Source organism: Pithys albifrons, chromosome 13, assembly GCF_047495875.1.
Source record: "Pithys albifrons albifrons isolate INPA30051 chromosome 13, PitAlb_v1, whole genome shotgun sequence".
Taxonomy (NCBI): domain Eukaryota; kingdom Metazoa; phylum Chordata; class Aves; order Passeriformes; family Thamnophilidae; genus Pithys; species Pithys albifrons.
In genome coordinates this window covers 14,817,804-14,840,763 of record NC_092470.1, presented here as the reverse complement: position 1 = coordinate 14,840,763, position 22,960 = coordinate 14,817,804, and the positions used below count along the sequence as shown (strand labels likewise).

At 41.6% G+C, this 22,960-nt stretch overlaps 1 protein-coding gene across 1 annotated transcript in view; it reads left to right on the top strand.

The window, feature by feature from the left end:
- Window positions 1–22,960, top strand: part of AGBL1 (AGBL carboxypeptidase 1) — a 254,951-nt gene that overhangs the window by 10,051 nt on the left and 221,940 nt on the right. The window contains exon 6 of the mRNA XM_071568852.1: window positions 16,865–16,902. Within this exon, the coding sequence (XP_071424953.1) occupies window positions 16,865–16,902 (38 nt within the window). The remainder of the gene's footprint in view (window positions 1–16,864; window positions 16,903–22,960) is intronic.

Below are 22,960 nucleotides of genomic sequence, written 5' to 3'. Positions count from 1 at the left end.
CAGAAATAAAAACTCTTTCTGTGAGTATTCAAGATACTTGGCTTTCTACACTGGGCTGTTCCAGTAAAGTTTGACTACTTAATTAAAAGTGGAAAATGAATAAAAAAGGTCTGGGAATGGTGCCAAATTAATTCACTAGAAAATGTGATACGCAGAAATTATCTGCCTTTGCTCATGTCCAGCATTAACTACTTCTGACTTTAGATCACAATTCTTCTTACGTTTAGTGCTTATTGGATAGTCCCAGCTCCTCAGAGGCTTGCTGATAATCTCCCTTTTCATTAAAGAGAGGAAATCCTTCTGTATAACTCTATTCCACCTGAAGTGGATATGTGTATTCCTCACATACTAAAGGAAAAAAAAAGAAGAAAGTTCTCTTCACTTGTGGCGAATGTCTGCCTCTAGAACTTGAGGTGTCTTAAAAATGTTTATTTCTCTCTGTGGAGTGGAGGATGAGTCTGGGGTGCACAATTTGGAAGTAGCATGATGGGTATTTAAGGTTGGGTCAGGTAGATGGTTGCTAAGAGAGATTTGGAAAATAGTCCTCTCCAACTGGTGTCAGGGCTCAGATCCCAGGAGAAATGACAATATCACACCTTGTGTGTCTTTTCTTCGCTGGTAAGTGCTCAGGAGTGATTTGAGGTAGGGAGTGACTCGAGACTCTGAAAAATGCAAGACTAATGATGACACTGTTGCTGTAGTCATGAAGTAATTCTTCTATCACATACTTCTCTCATGGTGTGAATTGAGAGAAAGAATTTTACTAGAGTACAGAAGGCAGAGCTCATGCAAATGAAGAGAGGAATGTCAAAGTGATCAAGAGAGCATGGCTAAAGTTAAAAGCTATATTTAATCAGATATTGTGTCAGATTGACCCAGGAAAATATAAAGACCTTGGAAATGCTGAAGATAAAAGTTAAGAGGCTATATATAGCATCAAATTAGGTTTTGAGTATAGGTTTACCTATATTACTTGGTTTTTTATATAAAGCTTTTTTGCATACAACTGAGATTCTGCATTCTCATCTTGGAACTGGTGCTTCTGATGTAAAATAAAATCTAAGTGTTGAGCCCATAGTGTTGAAAAATGACTAAGGTGCCACATCAACAAGTGCTTGTACAAGTGATCTCCTGTGACCTTAAAACTGACAGAAGAAACCAGAACAGCAGTGGACTATGTCTGGTTTAGACAAAAAGAGAGGAGATGTGTAGTGGAGATGACTTGAATACTAAACTTATCTCTTCTGTTATAAATGATGGAGAGACACATGGAAGAGCTCCAACCACAAATGTGCCCTGGGCCTTGGTGCAGGCAGTTAGATTTTCCCCATCCTTAATCCTGGATAACTTCTTGCTGGTAGACCACCATGTATGTTTTCTACAATTTCATCTCCTGAATTGGTCTAAACTTTCAGCTGCTCTCTGCTTGAACAGAAGAATATGGGGCATGTCTGGCCAGTGCCAGACAGTATTTTGAGAAAGAAAAGAAACTCACTCCGTGGACATGGTGATTATTTCCTCTGCAACCTGATATGGAAATTTCTTTTTGAGGAATGCTCCATATAGAGCTCTATGCCTTTGTTTATTTGGCAATGGTTTCTGATAGAAGATCGAAAGTAAATAACTCTAAATTCCTCTTGTTAGTCTGTGTTTTGCCATCAATCACATTGAGTAGTCTGGATATTTAATTGGAAAGTAACACCTGATTCTATTGGAATGTGGTAAGAATTAATCAATGCTTTGAGAATAAGCAGACACGATTTGGTTCACTTGATCCCTGCAGTAAATTCACAGGAAGGGCCAAAATATTTCTGTTATGTCACAACTAAATGACATGCTGCCCATCTGGCTTTGATCTTCATGGGGTTTATCCTGGGATTCCTGCTAAATAAAACTAGTAAATACTATTCTGAATGAGAGGATGCCAGCAAAGAAGAAAGAGGGTTATCTTGAAAATTTTTTATATAAAGTGTCTCTTCAACTTGACTAAAATCTCATATAACATGAAGCAGGGATGGCTGCATCAGTAAGGTACATAAATAAACCCTGCTGTGCAAAATTTAATGCAATGAGCCATTGTAATAGAAGAAATTATCTTGGAGCCAAAGGTGTCCCGGTTTCATGCAGTTCCTTCTCTTCTTTTTATGGTCTGTGTAGTTTCTCTCAAAGAATGACCTCTTCTAATATTAATAATAAGTTACAAAATCTCATTTCAGACTGATGGTATCTCAGTGCTGCTTTGCAGAACAAATAGAGTTGCATTTCAAAATCACACTTTACTGGCATTGTACTGTTAATAGCAGTAGATGAGATAAATTGAAAAATTAAGAGGTAGAGGCAGGGGAAGAAGAGATGCTTTCAGGTTAAATTTGAAAATAGATGAAGAATTGATGAGGCGGAGAGGAATGCCATCTACCAAGGTTGTTCCAGACGACTGGATAAACATGTGGCACACAGAAATCCTGGTGCCATCTCTTGGTAGCCTTTGGTATGGCAAGTTTTACCAAAGATGCCTCTGTGGCACAAAAAATTGGCAATGGAGCATTATATTGAGACCTCCACTTCTAACCTTTGCTGGATTCAGTATGGGAGGGGAGCAACTGGTTTATAAATGGAGCCATTTAGTGAGACTATTATTTTGAAAGAGGTGTTTGCTTTTTTCTTTTAGGTATAGCTTATGTCTTACATCTATTTCGGGTCACAGTTTGCAAGAGAAACAATGCTTTCAACTGAAGGTTTTTCTTGCCTGCCCATTCTTTCTTCCCCTTTGGTGAACTACTGGGTTATATTTGGAAAGATGGTATGAAGACAAGTCTCTGCTGTTCTCAGGTTCTTGCCTTTTCACAGCCAGTGGCTATGGCAGGATGCAGTTTATGGCTGACCTCACATGACGGCTTTGAGTATGTCTGCACTGCAGGCAGCTCTGTGTCTGTTGGGTGGGAGATTCTCTCCACCCAAGGTTTAATCTACCTCATTGTGCTAACAGCTGTTAAGGCTTGCAGCAGAGCCCCCAGTGTGGGCTACCCAAGCTTCTTAGAACATGTTATCCATTCTGGGAGTATTATTGATGTTGCTCTATCTGTCTCACTGTTGGTTTTGTTCTAGATTAAAGCTAACATTTGGATGACTTACTGCATTGCAAACTCACTGCCTTTTAGAACTTCTCTAAGGGGTATATCCCTTATAGCCATGGAAATACTGTCAGTCCCATCCAAACGGAAGGTGTGACTTGAGTTCATGTATCAGTTGCATCTTGGAGTGTTTCTCAGAGTTAAATGAATTGTTAATGTTAATAACAATTTTTTGTAGCTAAATATGATAGTCCCCTATAGAAGGTTAGGTCAAGACTAAAAGCAGCATATATGTAAACCCCCACATTTTTCATACCTTACTAAGGGTAGTGAGGTTACAGTCAGTTATGTCTGAGGCATTCAGTCAGGACAGAGATAGACAGGAAGGGAAATAAGAAAGGGCAGAGAAAAGCAGCAGTGAATTTGTGAAAGCTTTTATGCTCAGGCGGGATGCAGTTGAAGTAGACTGGAGTGAATGTGAAGCTGGCAGAGTGAGAAGAGGGCTGAGCAACATGGATACGTGACCTTGTAAACACATTTGAGGTGGATGTTAAATGCCAAGGCTTTGAGAAAGCATGAGCCTAGCAGCCCTGGAAGACTGATGGAAAGGGATTTCTAGTGAAGTGTCTCTGAATGTGCTTGTAGAGGTGATGAACAGGTGCCCAACCTGCCTGTTTGCCTGCACTTGTTTTCCTATGTCAAGGAGACAAAGAATCCTCCCTCGGAAATCACTGAGTTGGGTAATGACGTGAAGGTCTGATATAGGCCAGAGAGTGAGTAGATAAAGCTGAGGGCACTCACTAGTGTGTCAGCACATGTGAGAGCCCAGGAATCTTTTCTCCTTTGCCTTTCACTTGACTTATTGTCATTTCTCCTCCCACCCAGAAGCCTGTTGCACTTATGAAGGGGGCAGAAAGCAGCTGTGAAATCGTCTCCACAAAAGCTTTCAGTTCAAAGATAGACAAGGGAAATTTGGAAAAAAACAATGACAGAAAGGCTCAGGGCTGAGCTTCTACAGCAAGAATTTGCACAAGGCCTACCCCTACAAGGAAAACAGCCCTAAGAATTTCCTGTAGTTGCTAAGGGTTTTTCCAGCTCCACCAGTGCTGGCAATGCTGGCAGGTGGAGTGTAAGCCAGTCTCTAGAACTATCAGTGGTTTTAAAGCACAGCAGTGATTAGACCTTTCCTGAGCAGAGTTAAATGACACAGTGTCAAAGCCCTTAGCAACAGCATTTCTGCAGTAGGATTCCCTGTCCTGATAGTGCTGTTGGAGCCACACCAGCTGTAGCTGCAGCAGGGTAGCTGGTTTTAGATATAGAGGCAATGCAAGAGACTCATTTCCAGTGGGTGAGAGTGGGCTCCAAAGTCTTCACAATCTTTTGAACTCTCTTGAGTAGCTATCAAACACTGATTATGGAGAATAAAAGAGATAAAGTAAGTACTAGAGTATTTACCAAGTGCAGGTGAAATGAGTTTTTAGGGAGAGAAGGTTTTGTAACAGCAGTGCCACAGATGCAGCACAGGGCTCTGGCTCACTTTCAGAGGCAGGGCTCTTTCTAATCTCTTTATCTTCAGGGCAACTCTTGGAATGGCAGCAACGCCAGTAAAATCTGTAAATAAACCAGAGTTGAGCTGCTCTGGGATGTGTTTGGAGACAGGGCTTGGAACATGAAGGAGAGAACCTGAAAACTTGAGGAAGTGGCTGGTGAGGAAGAACAGGGCTGCCGATTCCCAGTATGGCTGCAGCCCTAGGTTTGGGAATGGAAACTCCCCTTGAAGTGTAGACCTTGGAAAGGTCATGGCTCTGAGTCAGAGCTTTTACTGTCAGGCTCAGCAAAAGCCAGATTATTGCAGAACACAGAGAACCATCACATATCTTTGGCACATCTATTCCATGTATTTCTTTCCTCTCCTGTGTTAAAGGGATACCATCTGGATGCTGGGTGGACCACAGGACATACATTGCAATGGCACAACAGTTCTCACCATCTACTCAAATGCCAATTTTCCTCCTTATTTTTCATTGTTGTTTTAAATTGCGCTTACATATTTGTGGTTATTCCAGCTTTCACCACCTTTCAGATTTTACTGGGCAGAAAAAACAAGGTCATGTGGAAGAACCATCCCAGTAATGCTCAGAATTTTTACTGTGTTTTAATTATTTATCCCTATCACTTCATTCCTGTATACACAGCTCAAGTTCTACCAGTCTTGGCTTTGATATTGTCTGTTTTCAGATCCCAGAATTTGGCTTGAATATATCAGATGGAAGCTTTCCAATGGAAGGAGAGAGGAAAACAAACCCCTAACTTTTATTACTTAAGCTTCTGCAAATTACTGCTTCAAAAAGCTCCTGCAGTTATGCCAGTGTGACACTGCAGCTTTCAAACAGCAAATATCAAGAGAATTTGACCCAGTGTTTGCTGCATAGTGACATTTACTGACTTTTGCTTCCTTTTAAATCCTCCAGCTAAATGGTGTGAAGAATAGGCACCAGAACTAAGATGTGACCAGATTATTACTTAATAAGGAATTATACAATTGCATCTGAACAAATTCATAAGTCTGTGGCTGGCTGGATCAGCCACAGCAGCCAGATGCTGCTTTACAACCAGCTTTACATGCTCCATGGTGATGTTGTGACCTGTTCTGCAATTGAGGCCGGTGTGTCCTGCCTGCTCTCAAATCCTCTTGCTTGTAGATATGGAGATGAAAGCTGAGGCTGTGCTTTGGTTGCCCCTGGCATTGTATCCAGTCTTCCTGCCCACTCTCACAAGGTCTGAATGCATCTTGTATGTTGAACCTCGGGCACCAGCTGGGCAAAGTGCCGTGTGGTTGGCAACATGGGTGATCTAGCAGATAAACCTATTTCTCTGACTCTTCTGCATGCCAGTGAGATAAACAAGCATCTCACTTTTTCTCAGGACCTTCCCTATGCCATTCCTATTGCTGTCTTATATAGGTTGTTCTTTGAAATGCTAGATAGCTTGAGGTACTGTGGTTACAGAGAGCCTCATCTCTGACCTACAGTCTGAAGGTTGCCTTTCCTGCAGCAAGATGTTCTAGTTCTGCCTGAGGTGTGGAGATAAGGACAGGACAAGGACATATTCACAGCAGGTGTTGGGATGGTGGTGCCCCTGCTGCTATTGAAGGTGGTGGTTCAGCCTGCCTGCAGGGACAGCTCCTGCAGAAGATGCATCCTCATCTGCAGCATCTATCCCATTTAGTGTGAACCTGATCACACACCCTCAGATGATTCTGTTGCCTTCCCTACTGCATCCTGGAGGATTTATGTCTAGAAAGCTGCTGCAGGATAGTGTGAAAGCTCCCTGCTTTCCACATCTTGGCTCTTTTTCCTGCAAAGATGTATCTCTATATGTATTACACAATGCAGCAGTATCCCCATTCCCTCCTCACCTGCCCAGTGAGATAGAAGCTATGGAATTGCAGAGGGAAGTGAAGAGCAATTTCCTGCTAAACTTTTATTGAAAATCCCAGGCAAATTACTAAGCTTTTCTACCTGCCTTGCAATTACAACAGTTATTTTCCCGAGGACTTCATGCCTACTGTATTTACCTGTGGCAAAACTAGTCAGTATTATAGGTTTTTTAACACCGTTCTACATGTGTTTTGCAGCCCTCTGTTTTGACAACATGTGGTGGGTAAAAGACAGATTTGAAAATTTTCTTAAAAACTGGCTATTGCTATTGACTAAAGGGACTTGGATGAGACCTGAGTTTTCTGAAAGAATGTCCAGATTTGCAGAGAGATTTAGACGTGTGAAGATGAAAGGGAATGTAACCATAACAGAAAACCTCTCAGCAGGTTAATGGATTAACTTGTACCATTAAAAGGTAGTTCTGACCTTTGTATACAATGGAGCTTTGAAATATCCTGCTGAGTGCTACCTGCATGTTTAGACATAAAAATGCCTTTTAAATTCAGATCAAGATGCCTATTGTGAATCTGTAAGAGAATGTTGCTTTGTGTTTCTCAAGCATGATTATCCATTGTTCTCAATTTGAGACTGATTTAATAGTACCAATTAAGCTCAGCATTGTGTGCACACATGGCATACAAATGAATATCCCAGTATCTCCAAGCAGCATCAGTTATGTCCAACAAACTGTAAAGTGCCAAATTCACACTAAATTTGGTGCTTAAGTGCTATGTATGTATTGAGGGAACAAAATCATTAGAAATGTTGAAAAGTGGGAATAGGTGGAAACCAGGAAGAAAGAATTAGTGACAGATTCTGCACATTTTCTTCTGTGTTTTCTGTTGAAATTCTACTTGCATATAAGCTTTTCGGGTAGCTCTAACTCTGAACACCATCCTTTGGGATTTGGTTTAAGAGTAAGATATAGAAACTGCATGACCTGTGTGCATAACAAGGGAAATGATGGTTACCTCTTTGGGAAGCACATGGGGATTGACAAATGTGTTGCATGCAAGGAGATTAATTGCATTGATATCTTATTGCACTTGCTGCCTGCTGTAGATGTGGGTGTAACAGTGCTGTCAGAGCTATAACTGATGTGCAAGCGTCTGCTCCCACATTCAAACCTTGGTCTTGGTACCACAGGCTGCAGCTGGACACTCACCAAGAGCAGAGGTGAGTAGGGATATAGGGTTATGTTAATGATATTATTGCCAGTTCACAACCACACAAGTTGCACCTTGTCATGTAGTACACAAGCATGATTCCAGCAGCTATGCTTGCCTGAAACAGCTTCTTGCTTTAGCATATTCAAAAAACCCTATCTTCCCTAGGGATTTTAAACTTTGAGTGTCTTTGGCTGGACTTTATGGATGTGCTTCACTTGAATAGGACCAGAGGGGAACTGAAGTGCAATATATACACAGACTGATGGATCTATTTCTAGAGCCTTGTAATATGGAAACACTACCATTAGATTAAAAAGAATGAACACAGTTTTTCATCTTGTGTTCAATATAAGTAATTCCTTCTTTTATTCTGAAACATCTGACTTTTGCTTAAAGAAAAGGTTGACACACAAGTCAGCCTTCTTTCTTGGGAGAGATCAAGGAAGATGGTGCCTTCTCAGTCCTTCAGCTTCATATTTCATGTTCTTTTCAAGTCCCTTCTACTGTACACATTTTTAAAATTATCTCCTCTGAAAGATGTTTATTTCTTTGGTTAGAAAGACAAACCAAACAAAAACCTCAAACAAAGCAAACCTCAAAATTCTAAGAAAGAAACTGCAGGAATGTCTGAAATGAAAACTCATCTTTTCCATCCATCACAGCAGCCCTGCTCTATGTAGAAAAGGTGGCTGTTTCAAACACCACTGCTTTATTGCTCAAGAGCACCTTTCTTTACAAAGTGCTTTTTAAAGATGTTGTACCCTGAGATTACTGCTGCCTTAGAGGTGGTTTCTACTAACCAGTAGTCAAGGAGAACTACAGGTCTTAGCCTTGATTACTTTGAAACTAGCCTCCCTTTTATGCTCTCAAATAGCTGTGGGCACAAGCAGTGACATGTTAGATACCTCACTGCCTGGATTGTCAGTAACAGAAGCTGCCCTTAAGTATTTTGCTGCCAGTAATTGATAGTATCCATAAAATAAAAATCTTGCAGAGGTTTGCAAGCAATGTGGTGTGTGTGCAGGGTTATTTTCTGGCATCATAAACTCCTGGGTGCCCTGAAGCTCTACCTTCCCTTTATAGTTCACCATCAGAGACTCCCCAGTGGCAAAGCACCTGCAGTTCAAATGCTCTTAATGAAAGAAGTCACAGTTGCCCTGCTGAGATTTGAGCCCAGGGTTCCCTGGTATGTCACCCAGAAGTGCCATTAGACTTCATCATGCCCTAAGCAGGATACATGCATTGTGTCCCTCTCACTGCTCTTACTCTGGGTGCACACAGCATTCAGAGAAGTTTGAGGCTGAACAATCTGGAAGCAAACAAAATGGAACTGGGTTTCTTTCTCCATGCATGGAGCATGTGCTCCCAAGTGAGCACAATGTTCATGTAAATCCTGTGGTCTCCAGAGCAAAAGCTGCTGGGAATGGAGAACTGATGAGCTACCAAAAAAAAAAAAAAAGGACAACTAAGGAGTGCCTCAACAGACCAACAGGCTCTTTCTGAACTGAGTAGTAACTGGGTTGGGAGTGGAAGACAGTTGCCTGAGGAAAGGGAGGGGATTTAACCTCGTTCACTGACACACTTTAACTGTGTACAAGATGATCTGTAGAGCTCTGCTGGTGCTTGTTAGCAGATGTGGCCTCAGTGAGTGTCCTCACCACTCCACTTAATCAATCAAGCATAGCACTAAGCCCTTTTGTCAGTCTCCCTACATGTTTCCCCTGGGTGGGAGAGCTGGATTCTCACACTGTCAGCCTGGAACTACCTGGGTGATGAATTTGTTAAGAATTCTGTCTGATTTTGATCCTTCCAGCCCCTTCATCTTGATGTGAATGACAAGCTGTCACAGCCTCCCCTAGCCATATTGGTGACATCTGACCCTGGAGAGGGAGCTGACATAATCTGAGGTGTAGCTTCTGCTTGGGGAGGCAGTGCCAGCTCTGTACTCTACTGCAAGAAATCCTCGGGCATTTTTTTGGCAAGGATTTGAGTGTATTTCATATACCTTGTTCTTCTTTGTTACTACTCTGAAACTGATTTAATTTAGAGCTGTAAAGAATAGGTTGACTTTTTAGGATACAGCTGTCTCGCCTTCTGTACTTGTTGTACACTAGAGAAAGTAGGATACTTGTAAGGATGCCTGGAGGATAAGCCTGGAGTCACTCTTCTTTCTGGGAGACAGAGATGAAAGAGGCTGGAAGGCTATACTTTTTCCTCTGATTTTCACCTAACGGGCTCCAGGGCAGGTGGTGAAGTTTGGAAGATGCTACATTGAAGGCTTTGAGCTGAACCTGGGAGCTGGCACATGCTGGTCACTGGACTTGAAGTATCCAGTAGAAAGAGTGTGTGATTTTTATTCTCTTTCACTAAGCATTACACTGAAAGCACATCTGTGTGCAACAGTTGGATTTCCAAACTCCACGTGTTGGCAGTGTGTGGGACATTGAAGACTGTAAGCAAGCTTTCCCTTTAGTGTAAGTTTTAAAGCCTATCTAATGAGCTGGAATTAAAATGGACAGGATGATGGGGGTTTTCTAGTAAGTCCTAGACTAGCAGTGTTATAAAAATGGCAGCAGCTTAAGCAGCTTCTGCCCACCTCTGTTTCCAAGACTTGTGAAGCTGCTAGTTTTAAGTCTTTAAAACAAATCACTGTGCAAGTGCCTGCATATTTAAGATCTGTATTTCTGAGACATGAGGGAAATGACTATTCAAGGCATCTGCCTTGAATGAGGTGTACCTTCTGTTTGGATTTATAAAGCACCTATTGCCATACTGCCTACATGCTATTTCTAAATGTCTCTCAGTTGTTGAATGTGAAATTTAGAGTGAGTGGCTCTGTGAATGTATAAACTCTGGTGTTTATGTACATGTCCCAAGGGTTGGAGGCAAAATGCAGCCAGATAATGTGTACATTCAAGGACACATAATTCCTCCCAAAGACAGGGACTGTGGAAGCTTAGGGGCTTTAAGCCTGTAAGCTGTGATACCTTGAGCCCTGAGTCAGGATTCTACTGTGCTAGATGCTGTTCAAATATATATTGAAGGGTCCCCGTCCCATGCTGCTTGTGATATAAATAAACATGATAGCAGCAAGTTAAGTATATGTGAAATAGCAGGGTGAAGAGCAAAAGAAGCTGAGCAACGTGGGTTGCCAGACAGGGGGCAGAATCTTTTCTTAAATTTCTATAAAAGTAGTGTTTTACATCTTTATCATCCAGGTGTGAGTGCTTTAAAGAATTAGATCAGGCATCAGGCTGAAGAGGTACTTAATGAAGCACCAAGTCATTAGCTTTCATTTAATAATTTGAAGAGGGTGTTTTAATGTGTAGAAGGCACAGTTTTGCAGGAGAAGGAAGGATGATTAAATTACTTGAGGGCTGATTTGCAGAGCCCTTTTTGTTCATGTCTTTGGCTTCCCTGCTGTCCCTTGTCCATAGTTCCAAGCTAGTCCTGAACAGGTGAGCGTCATGTGTCCTACGAGTCTTTAAATCCTTTCATGTAGTCAACCATGTGACTCTTCAGTAGTGGAGTTTATAATTTTCAGGAGTCTTTCTTTTTTCTGCAAGAGACAGAAACAGAGGCACAATATTGTCCGTCATACTACCTTGTTCTGCAACCTGTGAGGTAAGATTGGAGTGCAGAAGAAAACCAGATTTCAGCTCTCGGGCTCCTCTGTTTGCAGTGAGTTCCAGCAAAAAATGTCCTGGCAGATTGGATCTGAAAGTGTGACCTAGGCATAGGAGCCCTTTATCCAGGCTTTTTAGCAGTCTGGTTTTACTAGCTAATCCAATTGTGCTTTGGCTTGAGACACGGAGTTTTACTTTGTTGTTGCTTCTGGTTCCTAAGCATAGGATCTGGAAGTTGCATTTTTCTATCTGTCTGCTAGTTGTACTCTTGCCCAGTATCCAAGCTGCTGACTTGGAAACACTTCAAAGATTTCCATTCTTCAGAGTGGCAGTCTTGACTGCTACTACTGGGAGTTTTTAATGTTTTCTGATTATGGAGCAGCATTTATTATTATGCCTTATAAGACAGGGCAGCTTTATTGATACATATTTTTTTTTAATATATAAGTGAGTCTCCTTTGAGATACTCAGGACTTGACAAAACAGCTTAGATTTTGCTAACCTATTACCATAGAGAACAGAAAATCAGAGGAAGGCATCTGGACAGATTTGGCAGGTTTTGAAATGATTTAATCCCTGTCCTGCCTCATCCCCCCTGTCCTCCCTCCATTCCTTCTTGAGACAAATGCAGAGATTTGCACTCAGCATGCTATCAAGTCCTCTGATCTGGCAAATGGCTCATCAAGTCATCATTCTTGTGTTCTTAAACTTTTTCTCCAGTTCCCATCTTCACCCTGCCCTGTCCTTGCTCTTGTGCACAATTTATGAACTCCTGTCTGTGTCTTCCTGTCCCCAGCTTACTCATCTCTTTGTCTTCTGATGCCAGAAAAGATGCTGTTGGTTTGCCAGATGGTGCTGAGAGGTGTTGATATCATCACAAGCACCATTTGCTTGGTTTGCTCTAACCCTATTGATACTTCAGTGGTCTGGCTGCTGCTTTCAGTGCACACCTATTCTTCATCCTCTTCTATGACTTATTGTTTCTCATACGGTGTTTCATATGTTTGAATTCATTCAGCATCAAAGATAGGTAATATTCTGGGGATACTTGCTGACATCTGGCTTAATGTGTAAATTACAATGCTGATTGAAAGTCCAGACTGAAAACAGATGCAGGCAGTTAACCCTCTACGCAGCGTAGGTGTGAACTCATTTCCCAGGATAATTATGAATGCTAAGAGTTTGCATAAATTCAAAAGTTCCCAGTGAAATATTTGAAAGAAAAAACAGCTAAAACCCATTCCAGAGGCACCATTGCTAGTTAATGGGATCTCTGGACTGTGAACTGCTGGAGTTTGTATCTATTCTGCAAGTTTTAGCACTGTGTTTCTGCTGTGGTCTTGTACACTGTCCTTGGTCACTGTTGGCCACGGGACATCGGACTATTTAGACTTCCAGCTTAAGCTGCTGCAGCTGCTCTTTTCTGGGCTGTGGTTAATTAACTCTGCTTTTAGAATTCCTGTTTCTTATTTCACTGCCATTATATCTATGATTAAAATGTAGGGATATAGGACTATAGTCATTCCTGGGTCACTTTTTTTCAGACCACTTCCTCATTGGCAACTGGGCCTAGCAGTTCCATTATAAGGAATTCAGGCTGCCTTTCCAGCATTGTTAGGTTGTTTGTCCCATTGCTGCCAAGAAGATGCTTCAGACCTTCATCTTCCACTGTTTAAAACTCCATCCTTTCATTTCCAGTTGAATTTATTCATGCCATTTTATATCCATTTGTCCTTGTGCCAAATTTGGTTTTCACCCTAATTTGTTCTGTCTTCTTCAGTGTTTACTTCTCTACCACCTAGTGTGTTTGTGAAGAAAAATCCAGTTGTCTCTTGACTATCATTTTTCTGAGATGACTAAACTGTGATCTTTAAAACTCCCCATGGATCATGCATCCATGACCATAAAGATTTCCTTAGCACCCCTCTGCATGGTTCCTTCTGTGTACTGCACACAGCTGCTCAGGTGAAGCCTTGTATGAGAACATTCCTAGTTTCCCTTCTCCACTCACAGTGGCTGTCCTGAGACTTGATCTGTTCTTTTCATGGTTGTCACCCTTCTGGTCATGCTTGTCCTCAGCCTTTAATGGGCTCATATATCCAGGGTGTCCTTCTACTCATTTCCAAATTATGAGCCCCTGCTCATAACAGTAATTCTTATTCAACCCTAAATGCTTAACCTTGCACTTTGACTATTATATTTCATCACATTTCTATTGCTTCAGAACTCAAGAACATCTTGTTACTCCTGAAAGATATTCTGAACTCCCTGCTATTGGCAGCAGCTCCTGACTTCACACGGTCAGCAGATTTTGTTAGTATACTCTGACTTTTTTTGCCAAGGTCATTAATGAAAAGATGAAATAAGATCAGTCTCAAAAGATCCTTGAGGACTTCCACACATAACTTCCCTCTAGACTAATAATTCCTCTTTCAGCACAACTCCTGTCATTGCCTCTTTAACCAGTTCCTTACCCATGGTGTAATTCTTACACTAATCCCCATGTTCTCCAGCTTGCCTAGTAATTTTCAGTGTGGCACCATATCAAATGCCTTATTGAAGTACAGATAAATTAAATCTACCATATCTCCCTTGTCTAGAAAAAATAGATTACCTTATCAAAGAAAGATACAGAGTTAGACAGGCTTGATCTACTCTTGGTATCTCTGTTTTATCCCTTAAAGCTGTTTTTTTCTGTTTTTCAGTTTATCCTAATGACTTTTATTTTTTTCTTTCAAAGTCTGTTCTAAAGCAATGCATATCTTTGAGGTCAGTCTATTGGTTCTGCACCTACTTATGACTTACAGTAAAGGATGTGCTGTAGGACCTGCAGAAAGTGGCATCTTGCCTCTGCCAAACCCCTTGTGATGGATTGCAATACCTGAAGACGTGGAACATCCCAGTTTGGTTCTGTTTTATTTTATGGCAGTACTATGTACAGGCATGGTCTGAGATGAGGATGTGTAGGCTGTTAGTTTGGGATGTGGGCAATCCATTTAACTGCAGCTGCAGGTCTGTAATGTCGATTCAGAAGCAGATGGTGATTATGAAAATTTTTGTTTCTGGTGAGAGCTGGTATTGGGAACCGGGCAACACCACATTTAGTTTTTAATTTTTTTTTCAAGCCATATCTCAGTTTTCTATCCTGCAGCACCCTCTGGGTGGATTTACGTTCATCTTTATGATAATCTTGGGTTTCTCAGGTTTACAAGCAAAGCAGTTGCAAACCTGTTCTATCAGGTCACTTCAAAATTGCAAATAGCTCTTACACCTTGACTTGGAGCAGATCAGCTGCTTGCAATCCCAGAGAAAAGAAGTGACCAGAAGCACTTAAGGCTGTTGAAGGATCATTTATAGTATGGCCAGAGAGAACTTAGGTTTTCTGGGTCAAGTGTGATGAGGAATTGGAGAAAATTTGAAATAAAAATAGTAGGAATTGGGGACTATACTGTCTGGGAGTTCTAAGGCCTCTAAGGATGAATGAAGTTGTATACAATGTGGTTCACAGACCACTCCAAAAGTATTGGAGGATCCAGCTTTTATTTACTGGCTGATGGAAGGATTGCTGGCAGTGTCTTTATGGCAGTGGTGGAGCTCTACTGAAACTCTTTGCAATGTTCATAAGCACATGCAAAATAAAGCAGATGCCTGTGTGAAATACTGAGAAGTCTTCTGCTCAGAGCAGAAGCTCACAATAATCTGGTTTTCCTTCGTTGCACTGCTGCTCTGGCATGTGATTGAGATATCACATTAAGCCTGTAAAATGTAGGTATGTAATGCAGTCTCTTTTTACAAGTCACATACTGGAGTGTGAGCTTTGGGAGATGCTCTGGGTGGAATTTTAACTTGCTTAGAGTTGTTTACTTTATTCCAGACTTTAAACTCAGGGAAAGACTGTGTATCCTTTTCTTGAATAGGCTGAATAGCTGGTAGATGACTGTATTCCTCCCACTAGCTGAATGATTGCTGTTTAGGTGGAGCTAAAGAAGCAATGAAAACATGACTGTGCTTCTACTGATGAGATTTTTAGCTACTGATTTCCTATTCTCTCTATATTTGTGTGCATTTCCTTTGCAGTTTGTAAAGCTGTTGTTGAACTCTGACAGATTGATTATGAAAGAATGACTTTAGATAGAGATGTTGACCCAACATCAACAAGAACCAGCTCTTGAATATTTTAGTCTCGGCTGCTGTTAGGACACAAAATGAACAGCAGCTTGATGACAAAAAATATTTATTTATTTGCTGCAGAATGATAATTGGCTCAGTATGGAAGTTAATGCGATTTTATTTGGGGATTGGTTTGTAAAGAGATTACATTTTAAGGAATCCTTGGGCATGGAGGTTTTTGTAGCTCTATTTATTTAATCACCTCTAAGCACTTGAAACTTCACAGCAGTAAGCCAGGTTAGAACATGGATCTTTTTGCTCCAGCAAAACATGACCAGAAAAGAAAGTTTTTCATGGGGCTATTGGGATGGAGATTTTTCCACATGAGGAAGAAACATGCTTCCAGATATTGAGGAGCAATGATAGCTCAGTTCAGCTTTTCAAGCTGAAATGTTAGTGACCAGCTCCCAAACAAACCACTGCTGTGCCGGCTCAGGCAGGTTAACTTGCTTACCTGAGCATTGAAATGACACAGAAAGTTAATAGAAACTTGTCTCTCTCTCCCCTGTGGCTACTTCCTCATTGCAAGCAGTCTTACCACAGCGCTTTAGCATCTTTTTTACAGGTCCTCCTGAGTGGAGCCCTTGACATACCTCTGCAATGCAAGACATTGTTTCAACTAAAAGAAATTCAATTTTATTTTCAGTGAAAGCTGGGAGGGAGGACAGGGTGAATCTTGTTTTGGGAAAATAGAAAAAGAAGTGGGATTTGGCTGGAAATACTGACATCGATGTCCTAACTTGATACAGAAGTTACCATCTGCTGATGTAGATAGAAGCACTTGTGTGTGGAACAGTGCTGAGTCTCTGGTACAAACAACAGTGCTGAGTCTCTGGTACAAACAACAGTGCTGAGTCTCTGGTACAAACAACAGTGCTGAGTCTCTGGTACAAACAACAGTGCTGAGTCTCTGGTACAAACAACAGTGCTGAGTCTCTGGTACAAACAACAGTGCTGAGTCTCTGGTACAAACAACAGTGCTGAGTCTCTGGTACAAACAACAGTGCTGAGTCTCTGGTACAAACAACAGTGCTGAGTCTCTGGTACAAACAACAGTGCTGAGTCTCTGGTACAAAGAAAGAGCTCTGGCGCATCAGTTTAAAGACTTTTTAGATTACTTTGGATATGTGGGTGTTGCTTTAAATTTTAATGGTCGCCACAAATCAGTGTTAGAGTAAAGCTAGAGGGCTAATAGTCTTTTAAAATAACTGAGTCAGCTCCAGAGTGGATCCTCTGTTGGTGTAAAACATTGTTTCAGTTCTGTCAAAGTCCATCATAAGCTGTCGGTTTAGACCGTCTGGGAAGCCTGGCCCAGAAGACTGTGAAGATGAAGGTTACAAAAATTATCAAATAAATTGACATTATTTCTCCATCTCTTCTTTCCCCAGGGCAGCCATTGGGGCTCTGGCAGCTCTGCTGAAATCAAGTAAGCTTTTTTCTTCATATTCTTTCTGGCTTTCCTTTCTTTGCTGTGCTGCTAGACAGAATGATCCTGCTGAACCTAATTCTTCCCTTGGTTCCAAAGAGCAGTGCATAGAAAAGAGGCAGTAGTGTAGCAGTTTCCTGTGTGAGTAGTTATGATTCTTGGAGCTCCCACACCTCTGTGGGCGATGGTGCCCTGTGTGCCAGGGAGAAAGCTGGCAAGGGAGGTAAGCTCGACCTTATTTTGAGTGTTTAGGGAGCAGTGGTTGTCCTGGGTCTTGGTACAACGGGAGAATTGGGGAACTTCTCCAGCCAATGACAAATGCTTATTGCTCTGATTCAGCATTCCAGGAGAGTGGGGCCTGGATCTCTCTGTCCTGTGGTGCTGTTGTACCACTGTACTTTCCCCATTGAAATGATGCTGTGGGCAGAGGCTTGAAAAACTTCCATTGTCCAAAACGGATGACCTTATTCTCCCTTTTGAGTTTTTCAGGTCTGATAATGTGCAGGCATGGGCTGAGATGGTGATTGCCAGGGTACACCCCTGCTGTGAGAGGCTGTGTTGAACATTTGCACCAGCTGGTTGGGAATGTTGCAGATCTTGACCAAGGCGGGTAACTAAGTAATTTTGAGACATCCTTCCCAATTTGTTGCTGCTTCCATGGAAAGGGAGAAAAGAACACAAATAACAGCAATGCTGTTTGATTGTTAATGGTAAAGAGTTTTTGGGATAACACATCACCTATTTTCAGCTGATGTTTTTTTAAAGCACTGTAACTGGAATTTGGGAAATGGTGCTGAGATACTGTGCAACCAAATAGAACAACGCAGACCACAGGTCAGCCTGATCTGTGTTTTTGGATGCTTGCTGCAGTCTTATGCTGGAGTGGCCAAGAATGTCTTTTAGCTTTCTCCTTGCCCTGTGTTTTTCAGGACATGAGAAGCTCCAGGCTTTTGGAGTAGACTGCTCTGGTAGCTGCATACAAATGAGCAAGTTGTGTCTTTTGGGAGGTATGGGTCAGGAGATGTGAGAAATAGCTCTGGTTCTTTGAGATAAATTTGCCATGCTTGGAAAAATGATTAATTCTTTTTCAGTATTACACCAGGACAGCTTGCTTTGTCACAATTAACTTATTTGTGGCTATGACCTTAGTGCATTTGAATAGTGCAGGGGTTCTTGGAAAGTTAAAACTCAAATCTGGTAACTGTTATAGCTGATGAACACGGGGTAAAGTTGTATACGGCAAAGCACCCAGAAGCCCTTTAGCATGTTTTAGCTGAGATACAAACAAAGTGGGAGGCAGAAACCCTGGAAAGTAGCGAATTAGTAGACTGATTATTGTGAGCTTTTTGGAGTCTTGCAGTAACCTGCTTGCTGGGAAATGGTAAGGAGACTGTATTTTGCTGGGGCTGAAGGCTCTAAGACAGACAGGGCAAGAACATGCCCATTCTTGAGAGTACCCCTGCAGGCCTGTGCTATCCTTGAGTGCTTCAGCCCAAAGTGATCAGGGGGATTATGGTTATACACAGAACTGCGCTTGGAAGGTCAGTGTTCCTCTCTCTTTTAGCAGAGCTGCAATGGGAAAGCACACAGCAGTTTTAAAGAGAGCAGGCAGATGGCAGTGTCTCTCCCTGATGGATTCAGAAATATCCATCTTCATCTCCTCAGGCTTCCATAAGCTCTACTTGAGACTTTGTCCACCTGCAGAGCCAGGGGCTGGCTGGAAACAGTTTGGCTTCTCTTTCCTAACAGAAGCTGATGCTAAATGCTCACTTAATAGGTGCATAACTGCAAGAAGCAAGATATGCCTGGAAAAAAGACATCAGTGTAAGAAAAAATTACTACTGCAGCTGTACCTGGGAAATTGTTGCTGTTGTGTTTCAAAGGGGAAAGCATAAGATTATTCAAAGAAATAAGTGATGGAACAATATAAACTTGTGCTTTATTCACAACAAGAAAGAAACGCTTGGAAATGCAGTGAAAGAAGACAGATACCTTGGTTATGCTCTGTCTAGTGATTGTCACATGATGATAGGCATAGGGATGGTGAATACTGGCAGTAGTTTAGATCTCTTCTAATGACAGTGCTGCATCTTTCTATCAGTGAAAGCTCAGATTACTGATATAGAGAAGACATTTCTTGCCTGACCATCAGCCAGTCTCTCGCTCTTGAACTATCTCATTTCAAGCATCCCAGAATGTTTCACCAATCCTTGCATGCTCCTTTCCCAGTTGGTGTTCCCCACCTGCCATGCCCACGTGCATGCAGCAAACAACTCATAGCAAGTTCCTCCTTCATTACCTTGCTTTTTTTTATCATATCTGTTGTCTGTCCACCATGTTAACTCCCTCTGACTGAACTGCATTATTATACAGGCTGACCATGTTGGTAGGTGAATATTTATAATGCTGCTGAAGTGCCATGAGAGCACCAAGAGTTTTTTACTCTTCTCTTGGATGTTACCATTAAGTTTTCTAGTGTCAGCCCTGTCCATCCTTTCTTCTTCAGTTTCTAGATGCCTACCACAGGGTGGGATGAGGAGGTAGATCCTGAACAGCTATAGACTGAGGTGGGATGAGGCACTTCAACTTTCCCAGTCTCTTCTTTCTGTCCCAGTGTGCACATACTACTTTTTTCCAGACTACTTTGGCTTTGTTCTGTTTCTTCACTGTACATGTATCTTCCTGTCTTGATCTGGCTCTGTATTAAGGCCTGGGAAGCTCATCATTAAGCAGTCCTGAGGTGTGGAGGGGACATACTCCAGCTGGAGACTTTTTGAACAGCAGTGGGAGGTGTAGGTTGCCTTCTAAGTTGCTCTTGGCCATAGTGTCTATTGCTTTTAGTGAACTTAGCCCCCCAGAAAAAAAGACAAACCATTCCCAGTCTTGGGAGAATGGAATAAAACTGGACTCCTGCTATCTCAGCACAGACAAGCACACACCTGGGGTGTGCAGGCTGGAGGGAATGTGGTGGACCAGGAGCCACACGGTGGCGATCTGATTATAGGGATCCCACTCCCACCGTGCCTCATCCAATATGTATTTTGGGTGAGTAATTTGTTTATCAGCAGGTTATTTTAATCTAATTTTGGTTGTATTTGTTATTCCTGACTATCTGTGCTTCCCAGAATTACCAGCTTGCATGTCTTTAAGGAAATTAGCTAGGGCTGGTCTCAGAGGCATTTGCTGAGCGGATATTGAGGCAAAAGGCTGGGGAAACAGGCAGGGCTCTCAGTGCAATCCTTGCCTAGTAAAAGTGTAATGAGCAATTTAAAAAGACAGGTTGTGGTGACCTCCTGATAGTGCTTATTTCATCAAGACAATTCTGTGTGCTAACAGCAGTTATTGCTGATGGCCTTTCCCCTCTCTTTCTATATCTCTTCCTTCCTACTTTTGTGTCTTTATCCTCTTGCCTCCCCCTACCAGCCTTTCATCTCTCATTTCCTGCACTTTCCTCCTCATATTCTGTCAACTAACCTTTATTTAACCTTTCACCGGCTCCTTTTTTTATCAAAGCATAAGGATTATGTCTTGTGGCTGGTGGGATAAAATAATCAGTGTCATTCTTTCCCTTTTATGCTGGCATCAGGGAGGGGCAAGTAATTCTGAGGAACAGAAAGCAACGTTCTAGCACAGAAACAGATTAGGGTTTCTGAAAGGCCTCTACTCTCTACATCTGAATTCATAATGCATTACAACAGATTCAGTGATGCAGGTCTTTGATCTTGAGTCAAAATACCCTATTGTTAAACCATCCCAGTCTCTGTAGCCAACAGCATGATGTCTGTGATTTTTCCTGATTATGTGCTAGGTACCCATCACTCATGATCAGTTTAAGACTTTATTATCCATCTCTAGATTCAAACTCAACTATCAGTCTGGCTCCAAATCCATGATCACAACTTGTAGGGTATTGTGATCAGAGGTGAATTAGGCAAATGGTTTAATTCATAATAATCTAAAACAAGCTTTGTATCCATTTTTGTTCCTGAATTTCAGAATGCAGATAGTCTTGGTTCTGTACTTTTAAGTTTATCTCTTTGAGTGGAGCCACTTTGTGTGAAAAAAAATTATTTTTTGTGTGTCGTTTATATTCCCACCCCCAAGACTCTTCATTCACGTACATATCCCAAACTGAATGTAACTTGCTGCTTGAGAGAAAAAGGTTGGTTTCATCTCCTGGGGCATGACAACTTCCTTCTGTTTTGCTCCTCAAGGTGAGTATAACGAAACATGTGTCAAGGAGCTGCATTTTTCTTTGATGGCATCCTTCATAGTGATTGCTTAGTGCTTTGTCTTGGCATGGGCAGTGTTTGTGCCTCCAGTGATGATCTGGCTTCAGAAAATTCAGTGCCTGAATTTGAGGAAGTCTTCCAAATTCTAACATCCTTATTTGAACTCTTTCAATTCACTTCAATCAAAAAAATCACACGGGAAATTTTGTGCAGTTGTGCAGCTGTATTCTTTTTTATTTTTTCTTTTTTTTTGTTTGATTTATGTTTTTTCTGGTGAGTTGCAAAACTGAGGATTTTGTGAAACTGAAACATAAAGGAGAAAAAGGGAACATTTTTGAAAATCAGTTTCCTCCTGAGGTTATTTCAGGAGGGTTTGGCCTCCTTTTCTGTGATTTATGCATATGAACAATGAAACAAAAACCAAGTAGAGAATAATCTCTGTATCATGTTACAGTTTGTGTGACTGCCACTGAACTGGTCAACACCTCAGACTAAACCAAGTATTTTGGAGTACAAAGAAGGAGCTGTTCTTGTACTGAAGCTGTTCATGACTCATTCCTGTTCTAGGAGCAAAACATGGCATTTCTAGTTGCTAGAAAATACTATCTGTGTTCTCTAGTCTTGTGCCAGTGTTTGTCTATCCTAAGAGCTTAAAAAAATGCCTAGATCCTGAAGTTTATAGGGCACAACTACAGCCCAGTCTTCTGGATTCCAGAAGGAGCAGAGCTAATACCAGCTTCCTGCTGGAAATGCAGAGTCCACTGGGTCTGAATTCATCCCAGCACTTTGTGTGTGACTGTTTCTCCATGGGGACAGTTTTGTTTCTATAGAGAATCCTTGTGCTTTTCTCCAGCAAAAATGACCTCTCAATGACTGAATAAAGTAGTGGTATTGTCTTTGCTTTAGAAGATATCTTACATCTTTTACTTCCAAGAGGCAATCACTAGAGGAGAGTGGCAAAGTTGGATATTTTCTTATTCCTTTCACTTCTTTAGGGGCCATAGGGTTAATTTAGCAGAGCATTCTTATCTCCAAACTATAGTAATGTCTGTTCTTGGCATAATGAATCAGCTGAGTGGCATCAACAAAGAGATTTAAGCAGATAGACAGAAAGATAAATACCTCTCTTTGTTCTGCCTAGTAAGCAGTGCATTGCTCATCGTATTTCAGGTTGACTGTAATACAGTTTTGTGATTAAATATGCTGTATGTTTTCCAGTGGTCCCTGTGTTCTTGGCAAACATTTCAAAGGGGACTGGCTTTTGAGGAGGGCTTCAGAAATGTCTGCAGGAACACTTGTGGTCATGAGACTTTAATGTACTAAACTGAAAATGTGACTTTGAAGTCTGTCCTTGTCCCTTGTTCCCTAACACAAAATGAGAATTCTGTCAAAGCCAGGGATTTTTGTCCTGTGTGATCCCCTTGCTGATTTAGATGCATCTTGAGCCATTTGAGGCTTCCATATTTCTAACTGTACAGGTGATTCAGAGCACATGTTCTGTGCTGCAGTACCTAAACTTTACTGATGAACAGCACTGCCTTGGAAGCCACAAATGGAGAGGCAGTTCTAGAAGGGTGTGGGAAAGTACATTGAGCATTCCCTTATGACCTAGGCCAGACTCAGAGGCAGAACTGAAACTCTGACAAATAAAATAATGTGGTGGGGATTGGATTGGGGATGATGGTGAAGACAGTCCACCCCTGTCAGAGATGCCAGAACAAGACTATGAAGTTAGACTACCACAGGAGAAGGGCCAGAGATCACTCAGACAGATCTGATCTAGTAGTTAGTTTTGTTTTAATGAGTCAATCTGGGTATGTAACATA